The sequence below is a fragment of the Populus euphratica genome, unplaced genomic scaffold, assembly GCF_000495115.2.
Source record: "Populus euphratica unplaced genomic scaffold, PopEup_1.0 scaffold62.1, whole genome shotgun sequence".
Classification (NCBI taxonomy): domain Eukaryota; kingdom Viridiplantae; phylum Streptophyta; class Magnoliopsida; order Malpighiales; family Salicaceae; genus Populus; species Populus euphratica.
The window spans coordinates 202,633-220,502 of NW_011499939.1; the positions used below are offsets into that span (position 1 = coordinate 202,633).

General features: G+C 34.3%; 2 protein-coding genes across 4 annotated transcripts; one reads left to right on the plus strand and one right to left on the minus strand.

Moving 5' to 3' along the window:
* The first annotated feature begins 2,622 nt into the window (after window positions 1–2,622).
* On the plus strand, window positions 2,623–6,251 carry LOC105136788 (gamma-soluble NSF attachment protein-like). The gene is made up of 9 exons (XM_011042263.1): window positions 2,623–2,794; window positions 3,192–3,259; window positions 3,361–3,445; window positions 3,557–3,715; window positions 4,326–4,463; window positions 4,575–4,653; window positions 4,948–5,027; window positions 5,385–5,514; window positions 5,892–6,251. The coding sequence occupies exons 1-9, from the start codon at window positions 2,748–2,750 to the stop codon at window positions 5,994–5,996; spliced, it is 891 nt and encodes a 296-aa protein (XP_011040565.1). The 5' UTR covers window positions 2,623–2,747; the 3' UTR covers window positions 5,997–6,251.
* Window positions 6,252–9,289: 3,038 nt separating this feature from the next.
* LOC105136789 (lysine-specific demethylase JMJ18-like) lies at window positions 9,290–15,634 on the minus strand. 3 transcript variants are annotated; one of them, XM_011042264.1, is made up of 12 exons: window positions 15,310–15,634; window positions 14,588–14,659; window positions 14,470–14,517; window positions 14,126–14,203; window positions 13,541–14,050; window positions 13,220–13,444; window positions 12,723–12,884; window positions 11,958–12,326; window positions 10,806–11,838; window positions 10,584–10,687; window positions 10,262–10,459; window positions 9,290–10,038 (listed from the first exon to the last, which is right to left on the minus strand). In XM_011042264.1, exons 1-12 carry the CDS (start codon window positions 15,349–15,351, stop codon window positions 9,682–9,684), a joined length of 3,198 nt encoding a protein of 1,065 aa, XP_011040566.1. In that variant the 5' UTR covers window positions 15,352–15,634; the 3' UTR covers window positions 9,290–9,681. The 3 variants fall into 3 exon arrangements, with proteins under 3 accessions (XP_011040566.1, XP_011040567.1, XP_011040568.1); XM_011042265.1 differs by lacking the exon at window positions 14,470–14,517; XM_011042266.1 differs by lacking the exons at window positions 14,470–14,517; window positions 14,588–14,659.
* Window positions 15,635–17,870: the final 2,236 nt, after the last annotated feature.

The window sequence follows — 17,870 nt, forward strand, 5'->3', positions numbered from 1 at the left end:
ACATCAAAAATCTGCCTTGTCATGGCTAAAATTTCCTTGTAAGTGGTCTTGAAACCTATATTCTTGTTAGGCTTGTTTCTGTTGATCACTTGTCTTGCACTACAGATTGATGCTCGCCAACTCAAGGAAGAAAATGGAAAGCCTATGAAGTTTGATAAAATCAATGCCAAGAAGGGATTGGGAGAGATGAAGAACTTGCCACCATTTCCAAACATACCAATTCCTGGAATCCCATTTCCTCAATTTCCATTTCCACCTCCGTTTGACATTCCTAATGTCCCTCCACTTCCTGACTTCCCTTTCCCTCCCATCCCTTTCCCCCTATCTCCTCCAGCATGATCAATTTTTGAACTTTTTTGATTACCTTGTGACCTCTAAATAGCCATGGAAAAAGAGAGGAGGAGGAGAATAAATAAATAAATAAACAACAATAAGCTGTGACTTTGTGACGTTACCAAGTCATATGTAAGGGACATGTTTTGCTTCTGTCTATCCTGCTGTGTTTTCTTTTCTTATTCCTATTTTTTATCTAACTAGTACTGTGTAATGTTTCCCTTAATCTTTCTATCATTATCTTTTTTGTAACTGCTGATGGAATTAGTTTGATGAATGCTCACGGAGCAGTGTGTTCATGGCAATTTGCAACGTTAACATCAACCATGTTATTATAGATCTTCATTAATTACTACATCAACAATGGCATAATCCCATATTAGTTGTATGGAAAAGGAAACTAGCTACAAGATGAGCATGAGACATAACATTTGCTGCCAACCTACTCAAACCACCTGATGATATAGTTAGTTTGCAAACTGGCTAGTTCTACCTGGAAAAGGCAATTATAGCTTCACGGGCTACCTTCATTTCCAATTCCTGATGAAGAAAAGCCTGAATCCACAAATTGTGGAGGCAAAGGAATTGAGGGGAGTTCAGGGATTGATGGCATTGTAGGAATAAATGGAAAAGGAGGGAATTTGGGTAGAGGAGGCAAGTGAGGAAATGGGAAAGCTGAAGTCAAATTGGCCCCATCTTGGCCAGCAGCAGGACGAGGAGGAGGAGGAGGTGTTATTGGCTGTTGAAGTGGCATTGGAAGCATAGGTAGTGTGGACCTGGGAGGTGTTTGTGTCTCTTCATCTTCTGGTATTGGAAAAGTTGGCTTCGGAAGGTAAGGTGGGTCAAGTCCAAACTCTGTGGTCGCCGGCATTTTTGGATTTCCCGATTGGCTACGTGGTAGCATCCATGTTTTTTTATAGTTTTATTTTACAAACTTTTGGTTAATTATCAAACACTTGTTATTATTTATAGGTTCAATAATCTACTGTGTTTGAAATGCAAAAAAAAAAAGAAGAAGCACAATTATTGTTTGGTTAATTAACGAACACTTGTTATTGTTTATAGAGCTGCTTCCTACACGTTAAAATAAAATAATTGTGATTTATTGTTTATTGAATAGTTTTTTTTGAAAAATTAATATAGTTAATTGATTTCACTCGTATTGTTTAAATATGAAATATAATTTAAAAAAATTAATTTAAAATAAATTAAATTTATTAGTATTGTAATCTCAATTTTATTCTTGATAATATTTTATCTAATTTTATAGTTCTTGTCGGATGAATTTTATATATAATAAAATTATAGATAATTTAATAGAATAATAAAAAAAAATTTATATAAAGTATGATTTATTTCATGATGTAATAACAATAGTTAAATTTATAATATTAAAATTTAAAATTATCAATATTAATATATATTTTTTTAAATTATTTTATAATCTCGATTTCGAAAATACTCTTAGCCAAACACATTAAATTTTTTTTTTAATTATAGTTTTAACTAAATATCTATTTTTTCAAACTAATTTTAATTAAAAATATTTATTATAAAATAATTTTTTTAAATTATAATCATACCAGCTATCACAATACCAAATATACTCACGATGACTTGCTAGAAGCTGATCACTAATGGGAGCTGCAAAGAAACAAGAAAGCAGAGGCAATTAGCAAGAGATCAAGCTTGGAAGCCATCGTGAGACTGGTCAACTCAAGCAAGTTAAAGTGGTGAAATGGGGTTTGATAGCTGTGATGAGGAAGTGGCCTTTCATGGGAGGAGAAATGAGAGTGTTGGTTATTGTATAAGTGCATGGTGGTTAGTGTTCATGGGTTGTGCTGAAGTTCAACACTAGACCTACTCACTTAGCCAAGTTTTGCGAGTGCAAGACAGTGGTGACTTTGATTATTATTATTATTTTATTATTTTATTATTTACATCTAATTAGTTACACTAGTTGCATATAATTCCATACAATAAATATTCATGAGAAGATTAAAATGTAAATTATAATTTTTTTAAAATATAAAGAGTAAATATAAAAAACTAAACTATAAAATAATTATGTAATTTTCGCTGAAAATTATGATACATATAGTGATAAAATGTCAAATAATTTTTATTTATTTCAATCTAGACTTTTTTTTCTAAAAAAATCTAAAAGCGCTATTTAAAATCCATTTTCACACACACACATACATGGGTGAAATATTTTTAATTAAAAAAAGAAAATATATTTTGAAAAGTAAAATGCAAAGGATATAAATTAGTATGTGTAAAAAATGGGTATATATCAAATAACAATACAAAAATAGCATAGAAGAAAGTAAAATCCAGCAAGACTGCCTGGTTGCTAAGCTTTGCTTTGCCAATTTGTGAAAAAGAAAAATCAGTCCTCCGTTACCATCATCATGCCCGCTTCCGATCCCGAAAAGCTAATTGCCAAGGCTGATAAACTGTAAGCCCCCTTCTCTGTCTTTCTCTCTACGTGAAAGGATTCATTCTGGTTTTTTTTTTTCATGGTTTTAAATGATTATGTATTAATGTTGTTTCTTGATTTTTATTTTTTTTGGGTTAGATATGACGTCTAAAGACTGAATTCTTGAAGTTATAGATTACTGAGTAATGTGAAAAGAACTTGACTTTCTTTACTGGGATAGCTTAAGCTTAAATGGGTTGATTGTTAACGTGAATTTTAATCTGCCCATTTGAAAATATTTTATGATTTGCATGTCTGTTAGGAGAAAAGGTGTTGGGTTTTTGAGATTCTTCATTGTTGTGAAAATCTGAAGGTGGCCCATTTCTTGGACTGGAATATTTTTCATTTTGTTTACTTGTATTTTTTGTTTTGTTAGGACTAAACTTAGTCTTACAAGATGGAGTGCTGATTGGAGAAATGCCACCCTTTTGTATGAAGAAGCTGGTTGGGACTGAGTTTGTGTGTTTGTGAATTGTTTTTTTGATGCAAAATGAAATGGATTGTGGTGGGTTTTTTTTTTTTTATTAATGATTGTTTTGTTGTAGCTAATTTGTTTAGGGTTGCAAAGAAAAATGAAAAGGCAAAAGAAGCATTTGAGAAGGCTTCCAAAGGACAAGAGATGCTTTCTTCGTATCCTTGTTTTTGTTGACTCTAGTCTAGGAGTGATTCATAAAGTATTAATCTTTTTTGGTTTTGGTATGTGTAATCTGCGCTTAGTTATATACTTAATAAGAAAATCAGACCCTGGGATGCTGCTAAAGATATGGAGTCTGCTGCTGCTCTAGCAAAGGAGCTAGGCAACTGGAATGAAGTCTCTGACTTTTATAGAAGAGCATCTGAGTTGTACATGGAGTGTGGGAGACCACAGCCGGCATCAGATGCTCTAGCTAAGGCTGCTCGGTGAGGATTTGGTTTTTCCTTTCGTGTTCAGAACTCCAATGCTTTGAAATAAATCATTTTTATGTAGCTATTTGCAGTTTAACACTTCGGAACTCATGTGAAACTTAAGGTTCAGAAAAACTTAAGGATTTATGGAAAGTGCCAATAAAGTTTCTAATGGTTCACCAAGCTTAGACACCATTTTTTATTCAGAACCCATACCCTGTCAAGATCCTAATAACTGTATAGAATAGTCACATTTCTTCCAAGACTCAATCTTCATATCAGTTTAACTTCAGAATGATTTGTAAACAAATAACTGCACACAAGTCATGTTGTCTGTTCATGATTGCAAAATGATCTGTGCCCCCCTTCCCTTCTTTCCAAACATGTGTCTGTATAGTTTAATAATTTACCTTTAATTTGATTTTTTTTGTTATTTTTATCCTTTCGCAATTCATTGTCTCTCTTAGTAACTTATCCTTCGACACTAGGATAAATTTGCACTTGAGTTTTTTTTTTTGCTCACTCCAACTGACATGCATGCATTCTCCGTATGATAAAGTATTCATTGTAATTTACCCGCCAAATCAGACTGTCTTTGAAATGTACTTTCTTTCCCCCTTCATAGCGCACTGGAAGATACTATACCTGATGCTTCTGTTCAGCTGTACAATGATGCTTCCGCTATTCTCGAAGAAGATGGCAAAGAACAGATGGCCTTTGATCTATACCGTGCTGCCTCTAGTGTGAATATAAAGCTTGAGAAGTAAGGGTTTCTTATGTATTAGTTGTATTCATTGACCGCCCAATGTTTAATTTGAGGCTGCTATTGTACAATTCAAACTTCTAAGTGTTATTATGTTGTTCCTACCTGCAGGTATAGTGATGCCGCAGCTTCTTTGTTGCGATTGGGTCTAGCAGCAGATAAATGCAATGCCACCAATAGCCAGTGCAAGGTGTGATTTTATGTGTTTTTTTTTCCCTTGCGGCCCAGTGCATTTCTTTTGTTTTCTACTTTTCACTCTCCATAGTGTGTTTTTCCTTTTCTGTTTGTTGTTTTCCTTAAATTGTATTTAAACCTATATTAACCAAGACATCTACTGCTGATCATGCTCTGAGGCAACTCAACCTTTTCCCTTTACGCGTTTAGGACATCTAGCCTCTCTTCACACTGTGCAGTATGATTTGGTTTGTTTTTTTTTCTTGTCTAAGAATCTCTGTTAATCTTACATTATCTTTATTTATTTCAGGCATATCTTGGTGCAATTATTGTGTACCTTTACGCTCATGACTTCAAGCAAGCAGAAAAGTGCTACAATGATTGCTCGCAGTAAGCTAATTTTTCTGTCAGCATCCTCTAGCTAACAGCAATTTATTGAAATTTCTTTCAGCATGTTCTATCTATATGATGATGCTTTGTTGTGCCATGTAGCTTCTTTTGACTCTGTCTGGTACCAGAGAGTTTTAACTGGTTATATACAAGAACTTAAAAAAAAAATTGCAACGAATTAATGTTATGTTGAATGAATATATTGAACTTGTAACATTGTGAAATAACCTTCATCTTGTATTTCAATATCCGGCATTACTAAAAATGTTGAAGAGGTACTTTAATATCCTGTCATTGCGTGCTGGAAGTAGTTTACAATGATTAGTTTTTATTTTTTATTTATATATTTTTTTGCAGGGTTGATGCTTTTCTGAGAAGTGACCAGAACCGCTGTGCTAGTAAACTACTTTCAGCTTACACAGAAGGTGATATCGAAGAAATCAAACGTCTGGCTCAGTCCAACACTGTTTCAAATCTTGACCATGTGGTAAATCTTATTTTATTTTTCTTTCACCCTGCCATTTGAAAATGTATCAGCTGGTCTCACATCAACAGTAATATGTCATTTATTGATTATTGGTGTTGGATTTACTCTCATATCTACAAGAAACTTATCCCATCAGGCATTTTTTAGATGCGTAATTAGTGGTATTTGGTAAGCTTTCCATTCAATGATTGTCGCTGTGCTTGTAAGACAGATTAATGGACTCTGAAATTTCATTTGATTTGATGCCATCACCACCTTTAGGGCTTTAGTTGTTTAACCTGAGAACATAATTAACCAACTCGCTAGTACCTCAACCTGTAAACCACTTTGCCAGCCAGTTGCTCTTGCTTGACATGACTTGAAAAACTTGGTTTCAGGTAATCAAGCTAGCAAGAAAGTTACCAACTGGTGATGTTAGTGCTTTGAAGACCGATGCTGCCAACGAGGAGGAAGAGCCATTGGATGAGAATGACCTCACATAGTTTTCTCGTTCACAAGATGGTTTGTAACATTTGTTTCAAAATGGGTGGATTTTGGTGTATAAAGCATACAATAGTATAATTTGATGTCCAGCCTTTTGTACTTGAAAATGTGTTAATATGTAAAATCTTCTGAGTCTTCAAATTTGGCAATTATGAGCATTGATACAGCAGTCTCAAGATGTCAAGGTCATTTACCAGGTGGGTTTCGATCCTTGTAAAACAAATTCAGGTACATTAAGCTAATAAATAATGCTACTGAACAGTGCATTCTCTATGATGGAAATTGAAAGAACACGAATGATTGATCACTTTCACCAACTATGGGAATGAGAAAATTGTAGAATGCATTAAATATTTTGCAAAGATACATTGAAAGTCAGCAAACATGGGCATTGAAATTATTTGTGGCCTCATCAAGCCATACATTGTAGAATTTGCCAATGAACAAATGTTATTCATAAATGGTCAAGCTCCATGTTGTCTTGCCATGCAAGATGACACTTTTTCTAGATTTTCTTGAACTGTCCCTGTATTGCTCTATATAGGGGAACAAGGTTTTTCAACTTTCACCTTCTTTTGTTTTTTCCATTTCTTTCTCTCTTCAGCAATTAAAGAGCCTGCACATTGCTACAAATGGAGTCTCTCGTAGGCCTCTAACACTAAATCAAGGAAGTGCTTGTTATTCCCCTGACAAATGATATAATAAAAGTATGCATGAATCAACATATAAACTAAAACCAACTTAACCGAATATGAACTTAAAGATGTAGATCAATCATTGGCCTTAAAAGAATCAATTGTCTACCTTTGTAAGAACACATGCAAGAAGAAGATGAAAGGACAGAAATATACTAGTTTTTCACAAGAGAAAAATAAAAGGGAAAGTTGTCTAAAAAGCGAAGAACTCTTTTATATTTTTAATACCTACAGTTTATTACCATTTTCTTTCTCTCTCCCTCTCTCTTTTTTATATTTCAATTTGATATAAATTATTTTATTTAAAACAAACACATTTTGTTTTTAAATAGACATGACTCTGCTTTAAAAATGATGCTTATAAGAGGTCAAATTGGTACCTCTAACTAATGATGCTCGTTGCCTCTCATCGCGAACACCTAGACCTGATGTTTAGTCCAAATGGAGGACAAATGAGTGAGATGTCAGAGTCTTGCATTCCATTTCCACATAGAGCAGGGAACATATACAAAATTCAACACTTAATATATGGGGATGAAGAAGGGATTGTGGCAACTAGAAGGCCTACAAGTTGGATCAGAAGACTTCGCAGTTACTTGGCCCCTCGTGTTTCAAAGAATCCTAGAGCTTTTTGTGTCAATTATAGGGGATCTTGACATGCTCTAACTTCTGACAACTCTCTTTCTCCAACCACCACCACCTCTGACCCTTTTATCTTCCCTTACCATATTGTCCCTCAACGTCTCGCTTTTTCTGATCTCCAGCAATTTAAGGCCTTCTCTCGCCTCCCAACTCTCATTCTTGACATGTCCACTCATCACCAACAATTCTGTATCAAATTTCACTCTTCATGGCTCTCGCCTTACGCATCCCGATATCTACACTAATGCTGCCATTGCTGTTCATGGCATAGACAACCTTCTTGTTTACTCATTTTTTGGTGCTGAACCTGGCAAGAACTATTCAGAGCCAACCATGGCTGCACCACCAGGGACTCCTGTTTCTCTTCCTCCTCCTCCAAGAATATTTGTTCCAAGTACTGCAGACGATGAGGAGTTGACTGTTCACCATGGAGAGTCAGACGCGACTTGCTCGTGCACTGAGGTTTGGACTGCATTCTTGATTTTTTGTATGATTTTGGCTTCAAAGATTCAAAGAACGAGTCTGGTGGGCCATTGATGGGTTCTTGCTAAGGAACCGAAAATATATTCAAGAACTACGATTGCTAGTTGGACCTTCTGTAGCTATAGTCTTGTGCTTCTTTGTTAATGTTGTAATTCAGGAGATAGGGTAGGATTGTTCTTGTAAAAGGGGTTCTAGAAGAGTTGTTAACTGATTAGAGGCTGAGATCATTGCTCTGCTTAATGATATTTCGTGGGGTTTGTAACATGGTTTAACTGGAAGCAATAAACTTGTGTAATTGTGCTTGTTCTCAATACCTGATGCAGAATTCATGAATCCATGGCTGCTTTAATTGGGTGAAAATTTCTTGCTAATTCAAAATGAACTTTTTACTTTTAATAAAAAAAAATTAATTTAATATTTCTTAGGATATTCACACTTTCAAAAATATTTTAAAACAAGTAAACAATAAACTCTTTATATTTATTAAATTTGATCCAGTTTCACAAGTTAATCCAAAATTAACATGAGCTAAAAATTTTTTTTAAATTTGATCCAGTTTCACAAGTTAATTCAAAATTAACATGAGCTAAAAAAAAATTTAAAAAAAATTATTTTAAATTTAATTTATTTAAAACCTTGGATGAACCCATTATCTTGTTGACTTTAACAAAACCCAAGATGTTTTTTTTTTTTAAATCACATTGTTGCAAATATCATAAATAAAAAATAAATCATCGAGTATCTTGTTGACTTTAACAAAACCCAAGATATTTTTTTTTTTAAAATCACATTGTTGCAAATTTCATAAATAAAAAATAAATCATCAAGTTTTTTATTTTTTTATTTATTTATTAAATTAATAATAAACTCAATTAAGTTTATATCGAATTAATTAAATTTTAAATAAAATATAATAAAATCAAACTTGAACAAAAAGTTAGTTAATTATGTCACCAAATTTCTATATCAATTCCCTATTGAATTTGAGAACTATATACTTAAATTGCTCGGCTATTATATATTAATCAAAGATTTTTTTAAAAAAAAATATTTGTATTTATTAATTTATGGTGTTAGCTATTGCTATAATAGTGCACTAATTATCCAACCACATACCTTTTTTAATTTGGTTTTTGAGTTTTCTTTTTATATTTTAAGTGTCAATCCGAGATATTATAATAGTTATGGGGATCCAAGAAGAAAAATAAGAGAAATTACTGAAATAAAATATGAATAAGAGATTTTTTTGTAAATTATTTAGTAAAGGATAAAATTGAAACTTTCAAGAAATTATAAGGGTGACATTGGGAAATTCTACACTACAGGGTAGAAGTGGAACATTGTTGAATCTACAAGGGCAAAGATATAGTTTGCCATAACACCCGTAACACCTTCGAGTAACCATAAGACGAGCCACGCTACAGAAGGGAAGGAAAAGAAGGTGATATGGTCAGCGAGAAAAGAGGAAAGACTGTCAAAGAGAACTTGCCTTAAGAACATAGCTTGGAATATAACCACGAGGAACATGTATTCATTCAGGCACCTCAACTTTCAAGAAACTTAAATGGATTGTAGACAAATCTCTGAGTTCCCTCTTCTGGTCAGCCCTAGTTACATGTTGAACATGTTGGTAAAATTTCCTGAAGTACAAAATCTCCCTTATGGTCAGAAGGCAGCAGAAATCAAGATGCTGCTGTATCTACGTTACGAGCAGGCACGCTGCACAACATTTCTGTGCGATTCGTGCCCGGGAACTCTTTCCCTTTTATGAGCTATTGAAAGAATGGGCCTAAATTATGAGAAAGATTTGGTAAAGCTACCCTCATTGAGAAAGAATGAAGGAACCTAAACATGTTCTTTTTATTTATCTACTTGTTTTCTGAATCTCTTCCATCAGTGTTGTGAATGCTACTCTCCGTTCAGCACTTTGCGTGTCGCTGCAGAGTATTCTGTGCATTATTTTTAACTCTTCTGGACTTGCTTTCTTGAATAATCCTCGCAGCACATGCTGCACGTCTTCATCAACGGAATAATGACCTCCTACACATAAGCTACCAGGGTCCTGTGTCAAAAGGTTAATGTCAGCCTTTTCCTTGGTTTCTGCAAGACAGCAACTTGATCCAAATGAGGGCTGCTTGACTTCACTTGCATTCCTCAAATTCACAAGCCTATGATTCCAGTATTCCACACACAGATGATCGGGGTCAAGAGCCTCGATAGCCTGAAAGTAATTTAGTCAGAGTCAACATGTGAATTCAGATAGTATAATCTAAGGTGGGCAACACATCATACCTCCATGGCGAATATGTGCTGCAACCTCAAATATATGACAAAGTTCCAATTTAGAAAATATTCCATTAGTCTTACCAGATAAATGCTATTAGATTCAAGAAGCCTCTGTAACAGAAGCATCAATTAAATATGGCACGCGGAGGTTGCTTTACCTGAACAATTGGTGGGGAGAGGAATCCGAACATTTCTAGCCCATTAATGCTCTGCAAAGGCTCCAAAGGGGGGAGGTCTCTTTCTCCTAGGTTGTTTCGTCTTAGAATTTCTCCGTTTAGTCTTTGCAGAACCATCTCCCAGCACTTCTCAATTGAAACATCAGCAAATATCTCACCAGGGCATTCTTCTAAAGATACCTGAAATTTCAGGGTGTCATTTTGAAGGCTAGATATCCATGACAAGTTCAACTCTAAAACTCTAAATCCACATTTTTCATCTGTCCTGAACTCAAGCAGACTTGTAGAGGTGGGGAAAACAGACCTTGAAAAGAGGGCCAAGAGGACCAGCATCCTCTACTTCTGAAATATAGGTACAAATTTTTGTTGGATCACGAACACTAAAGAACTTCACCTGGCTTCTAAATCCTGCAAAAAATAAACAAAAATGAAACAATAGATCAATGAATCCTGCAATATGTAAAATGAATTACAAAAACAGAAAATGTAATTAAGAAAACCAAGAAAACATCATAAAACAGTGTACCTTTAGGGAATATGGCCTGCTTACAGCACCAAAGCTTTCCAAAAATGACAGATCCTACATTTATTGGTTCCACACAAGGATTCAATTTCTTCACTGGGTTGCTTTGGTTTGTTACAGATCTTACATTTGATCCCTCAACCATTTCAGTTTTGAAGCTCTTTGCTGACATCACTGAATGTGCAGGTGGAAATGAAATATCAACCCCAAACAGCTTCTTACAAGATGCACCGAACATTGGATATGAAGGCTGGTTCTTGTTTGACAATTCATGCAACTCAGATTTACAGTCTCCAGCAGCTTGTTCCCTGCCTTGTTCTTTTGCTGCATCTGAACTGAAATGTGTGTCTTGCATGCATGGTGAACCATGCGTCTCCTTCACATTTTTACCACAGCTATCAGATACAAGCAGAAGCTTACTTTCCCGGTCACTAGACATAACATCAATGTTCAAATCAATGCATCCCTCATTCTTCATCTTAACTTCAGTTTTCATTACCGAAGATTCTTTGTTAAAGTTGTTGTGATGACTCCCTGACTGGATTACTTCTGAATAACTATTGCTATTGAAACTGCAAGAGCCTTTGGTGCTTAAGTTTTCTTCTGCTTTTGAAGACCAAGGTGGACTTTCCTGTCTCTTAGAATAGCAGGTTTGCAATTCCTCACCTTCAAGTTCAAGCTCAGGCACATGAGTGTCATTATCACCAACAGAAACCAATCTGTGTTCTCCAGATGCCCATTCTTTCAGAGCATATGATTCTCCCTCCAATCCATCAACCAGAGTGTTCAATTCATCCGAAGTGTAGCGAAGGAGGACATATCTATGTTCTATTTCACAGGAACAAAATTGGCTTGCATGTTTAAGGCAAGCAAATCGTTTAGGGGAGCACTTACAGCTCACCGCAGATAAATGCAAGTCATAGAAGCACGAGAAACATTCTCTTTCATTTTGCAAATCAAAGTCCTTTTCCATCTTTTGTAGTCTTAAATTAGCTGGAAGACACTTTATTCTTTCCTGCTCCATCTTCACCCTTGTCTGTTGAAAGTATAATTTTGAAAAAATTTGTCTTTCCGATGGTACTAAAATATTCAATAATGTAAAGTGCATGAACATACAAGCATGTATGCATCTTAACATGACAGATAAAAGAGTACCTTAACTGCCATGGTAAGCACTCCATCCTTCCCACAGACACTCCTCCACCTTAAATTTTCAGGAGTTTCCTTTCCAAGAAGTAACAGTTCCTTAAGGGCACAGATTGCTTCCTGAGCTGCTCCCATCAGTAGCTTGTCATGGGATATAGATGTTTTGCGCCGTTGCTCACTGTAAAGCTCAACTGCATGCTGTCCATGTGCCAACCAATCAACAGGGGCTACATTGACTGCCTCCGCACAGTTGAAGCCACAATTAAAGCCAGAGTGGTATGCTCTAGGAAAGGTAAGAACAAACTCCCCAGAGTGTTGGACCACCCGATATACTGGTACACCCTCAGCTTTTAAAACTGTAGGAGATAGTTGAGTTACCTGTACCCAAAAAAGGAGTTACCATGTTAGATAACTTCTCACAAAAATTAGAAGCAAAGTGGGGTCCAAACAAAAGGTCAAAAGCCTTTCGTGCATGTGGATTCCTAACTTAATATGAGAGTGTCTTGCACAATGAATCAGCTTTATCATTGAGGTAAGCAACTTAAAGAAAGCCAGCCAGTGAAGAGATTGTGTGAGTGAGCTGTGGGGGGTGGGGCTTCTAGGTTCATATATTGGACAGCTATCTAATGCCCTTCTCTTCTCATTTGGTTTGTCCACTTTACACGTCATTTTTCAGACATCTTTGGAACTTGTCCAGCTTTTATCAACAAATAACCTCTTAAACAGCTCAATTTATATCTAAATATTTAAAATACTAAATAGTCATCTTCTTACCAGACAATGAAGTAGATCAGGTTGTTCTTCAAACAAATCAGGTAAATGCTTTCTCATTGCATCTTCCAAATTGGAAGCATAGCTTTCAGGTACACCATACCATATCTTTTGATCACCCCAATGTAAATAGTTTAGCGAATACAAGTGGTGGTCCTCAACATGCTGTTTTGAAAACCAATTCAAATGGTGAAAAGGGGAAGAACAAATCAGTAAACAAATGAAAAGGAAAGGAAAATCCAACTGCATAGGAACTAGATGCAGTACAAACAATTGATGTTAGCTTAAATCTAAAGAATAATCTTGATCAATTTATAGTACTAGGCTGATAATGCTAGAGATACATGAACCTTAAAGAATCAATAACTAAAACAACAGACCAAGAAAACTTGATTTATGCCTTTGTCATGTTGAAATTGGTTAAACTAAACCTAGCAGAGCTTATTGTATTGATCACTCTATTCTAAAATATCTTTAAAAATAGTAGTCTGGTGACTTACCCAACAAAATGATGAGAAACACATTCCAACATACAGCCATGGAACTAAAACTCCTGAGATATCACATCCTTCAAAACACAGCACAGAACCTGGCAGGCGTGGTAAGTTGTTTAGATTCCAACCGGATACCACATACTGATCTGAATCACCTTTGGTCATCAAGGCTGAAGCCTTAGGAAACCCACTTCCAAATGTTACCGTTTCCAAATCAGCTCCATAGAGTACCTGTAATATGATAGAAGAGAAATGGTATAGAGGTTAAACATGGATATAAATTAAGACACAGGAGAAACAATCATATCAAGAGCCCTATTTTCATACCTTAACCTCGTCTGTTGGTTTCTCAACAATCCGCCAGTATTCACCTTCAATATCCTCGACAGAAGGCTCCAATTTCTGGTTCACAGTCACACCATCCATGAGATCCTTCACTCCAAAGTAGCACTCTTTGAAATAAGTGGCTTCTTTCTCAAATTCTTCAAGAGTGAAATCAGAACCAGAAAGGAATCCAAATGTCTCATCAGTCTCAGAAGCAACATTACTTTCTGAACAAGAATTGGTACGTCTCCTGTTGGTTCTTCTTGTGATTCCCATCCTTAACTGTCTCCTTCTTTTCCGTTTCCGACTTTTAGATTTCTTTCTCATTGGCTCTCTATTTTGAAGCAATTCAACAAACTGAATTCGTGTAGAAAACTTATTATGTTTCCATGTATCTTTCTCTTTGAGGCGGCATGGTGGACTCCATGAAGGTGGCGGGACAATCCGACATATACCATATGGCTCTGCTTTTGCACGTATCTTTGATATATAATCAAGTGTATTCTCAAATTCCTAAATAAAGAAGCATGACACTGTTATAAAATTAAATATAAGATAGTACTATCATCTAGTGTACCAAATCACTACCTCAACAGTTGGATAAAACACTGGAGCATCCTCAATGATAGGCCTACAAGCTTCATTTGGATCCCATCTGGCTTTTACCTGTACCACATGAATCATATCATACTTAAACAAGCATCAGAAATTAAATGGTTCAAAAAACAACTAAGCTAGTACATCCTGCACCATAAGAATTTCAAGCATTTGGATTTTGCTTCATGAAGAAAATCAGGCGGTCTATTTGTCAATCCAAATAATAAAATAAAATACGGGCAATGTATGTTTTTGAGTAAATACTTTTCAGTTGTTCATGGTGAAAAACTTCAAAGTTCAAAAACAGAAGTTATTACACTAGGTTCTCCAAATACCATTGAAGACAAACTGTACATTTGAATTTGATTACGCTTCTGATAACACTGTAGTCCAGTAGTAAAAGAGTCAACACACCACACCGCCACAATTGAAAACCAAATCAACTGTCTGTACCTTTTGATTTTGATGACTTCCTGGGCCCTCAGAGGACTTGTCACTTCTTGGGGATTGCTTAATAGAATGATTCTGCGAAACATTATTTAATAAATTAAATTACTCGCACTATTAAAATTCAAATTCATACTCCTCGTCCAGGCACTCGAACTCCAGATCGTAGTATACCACCCAAGTTAAAGTTTTGCATGCAAACCCTAAACTTGGTCTTATTAGCGACATAATCAGAGCGCTAATCCGGAATAGCACAGCGCATCTACTGAAACTAATGAAACATAATCTTGCTAAAACAATCTAAAACAACAACCAAGGGATGGTAAAAGAACTGTTTATCATAATTGACAATCATAATCCAATTTAGCAAGAAACCAAAAAATTGGCAACAATCACATTTAAGATCACGAAACAAAAACTCCATAATCCTTCCATAATCAAATTCCTCCACTCACTGAAACCAAATAATGAATACACATTGTATTCTCAATGATTTGTAACAGACGCACGAATGATCATCAAAAGATCAAAACTTTCTGCCTAACACTCCGATCGAAAGACAAATATCTAATCTTCTCAACAACCCAGATTAGTACAATGCAGATAATAACTATATCCAGAACCAAATGACACCAATCTTACATAAAAACAATTCAGTCAATGAGAAACAGAAAACATAAAGATCAAAACTTTAGAACAGATAAATCATGGGGCAGAATCAAACTAACCTCTTTGAGATGAGATTCTGCGGGAGATTTGAACTGTTCCATTGACTGTTCAAACAAAGAAAGAATTTTGACTCGAGAAGTTAGAATCTTTACCCTGCAATACCAGCAATTTTTTAAACTAACCTAACCAAAATTCAAAACCCAGAAAGAAAAACTCTATTTCCCTAACAAAAAGAAACCTAATCCTCAATTCCCTTCTATCCCAATTGTCTAAAAACAGGTTTCTTTTCTCATAAAACTTGCATGAACACAAAAAAACAAATAAGGTCAAAAAATAATAATAAGTCAAATCTAATACTAAGATTTTTTAAAAGAAAACAAAAGGAACGACTCGGGGTTTTTTTTTTTTTTTTTTTTCTTTGTTTAGAGAGAGAAAGTCGTTAAGTCTTAGAGAGAGAAAGGAGAAGAGAGGATCAAGTCAATTGCTGATACCCGCTAAAACGCACGCGGTTTTTAACGAAAACAACCAACTGTTTTTCTTTCTTTATACGACGACTTGTATGTTACACTACCAGATGCCTCCTATGCACGCATGCAACTTCTTTTCTCAAAACGGTGAGGTTCAAATCATTGTGTTAAAAGCCGATTTAAGGATGTATCTGGGTAACGACTGGGGAGGATTAATTTGGATTAATTATTATATAAAAAAAATAATAAATTAAGGATGTAGGATTGACTAACTGTTAAATTTTTTATACATTTTTTTTATTTAATTTGGTTTTAAAATTAAATTGATTGAGTCTCGAATTAACTTATCAAACTGATTTAAATTAAAATTTAAAAGAAAACAAAAAAATATATAAATATACTTTGTGAGGCATGAAATATGTTATCCACTTACACTAATATAGTAGTGTTAAAAGTGTAGTTATGAATCTTAGCATTTCATCTTAGTGACTTGTTATTTTTATGACTCATTGATATCAATCTAACTTATATTGACTAGGTTAAAAAAAATACTTATTCTAGGGTTTTTTTTAAAAAAAATTAAATAGGCTAGTTAATCCATTTGATTTGATCTTGAATCAAATAAATCTTAAGTCAAATCTAAATATAAATTGGATTCCATTACACAAGATGTGGATCTACTAGATATAAAATAGCATAAAATAAAATATAATCGATGTACATAAATAAAATATATATTGTTGTAGGTTGTTATTTTGAGTTTTTTCTTTAAATTGATTATCATATGTATTAAAATCTAATCAAAATTCAATATCAATAATTGATATATCACTTATATCAACATGAGACTTGTGTTATTGCTAGTTTTTATGCATTGAGCTCAATAAAATTGTTTGAACTTTTTTGATAGATACTTAAATTGGGGTTGAAAGAATTGCTCAATGAAAAAATGAAAAATTGATATACAATTAGTTAAATTAATAGCAATTCAGGAAGATTTGACAGATTGCTAGTTATTGATATCCTTAAAAATCCAAGTTCGAATAAGTTATAAATTGGTTAATTATTTGTTCTTGTCATTTAACCTACTCTTTTTAACCTGGATAATCAAAATTGGTGTAACTTGATGTTTGTGGGATTGTACTTGCAAAAAAATTCTTATAGTATATTAATTATTTGATGTTTAATTATTTTTGTAGAGAAAGATTAATAATAATTTAAAAAAAATATATTTTTAAAATATATATGTAGTAGAGAATTAAGAGATTCAAAATCATTTATCTATATAATTCAAGATATATTTATATAGCATATGAATCTTCTTTTGATGAAGTGGAGAGATTAAAGAGTCATTTCACCCTTTTAAATTAATTTTGTAGTATGAATTGTGTTTTTTATTCAAAATATCATAACAATACATTTGTCTTTCATTAATTTTATCCAGTTAAAAAATGAAGATATGGTAGACTACAAGATATTTTAATGCACCTAATATTGTCAATGAAATATAAACTTGTTTAATTAAATTTATTTAAAAATATATAAAAATATGATTTTATATTCAAGTATTATATTTGAATTTATAAATATAGTAGATCTAGCTACGTGTTAGGCTAGACAAACAAGAAGTGTCTAAAGCACATCTGGGGTGCGATGACACAAAATCCTAAAGCTCAACACCTTTGGAGAACGAGCATCATAGCACCTACTAGATCCAACAACATCTTGATATGAGAAACTCCTAACCCAACTATACCTGGCCTGGTGCCATGTCATGCCCATAGAGAACGAGCTTGGCGTCCTGCTAGGTTCACTGACATATGCGTCAAGCCCACCCATGTTTGGACTTGTATATTTATCAAGCCTGAACGCTAGGTCTAGTAGTGTATGTTAGGTCAGTAGTTTTTTTAGTCTAACAATCCATGACAAATCCAAGTCTATCCAGAGGTGTTTTGAACTTTTCCAACATAATTATTTTGGGGAAAAAAAATAAAAAAACATGATTCATCACTAGCAACTCTTCTATATCCCGTTCATCTTTCTCTCTTGGTGTTGGCTCTTATTTCCCTTTAGTTTATACTCTTTGTACTTGGTTTCGCCACTATGGAGTTGCTTCAGCTCCCGTCCTTTCATTTTATCATTGCTTGCCACAT

Excerpts from the sequence above, each read along its gene's own strand:
- LOC105136788 (XM_011042263.1), top strand. The coding sequence starts at position 2,748 with ATGCCCGCTTCCGATCCCGAAAAGCTAATTGCCAAGGCTGATAAACT. Across the intron at positions 4,654-4,947 it reads CCACCAATAGCCAGTGCAAG|GCATATCTTGGTGCAATTAT; the intron begins GTGTGATTTTAT and ends TATTTATTTCAG. Across the intron at positions 5,515-5,891 it reads TTTCAAATCTTGACCATGTG|GTAATCAAGCTAGCAAGAAA; the intron begins GTAAATCTTATT and ends ACTTGGTTTCAG.
- LOC105136789 (XM_011042264.1), bottom strand. The coding sequence starts at position 15,351 with ATGGAACAGTTCAAATCTCCCGCAGAATCTCATCTCAAAGAG. Across the intron at positions 14,660-15,309 it reads CAGAATCTCATCTCAAAGAG|AATCATTCTATTAAGCAATC; the intron begins GTTAGTTTGATT and ends AATGTTTCGCAG. Across the intron at positions 12,885-13,219 it reads GTTTCTCATCATTTTGTTGG|CATGTTGAGGACCACCACTT; the intron begins GTAAGTCACCAG and ends TTTTCAAAACAG.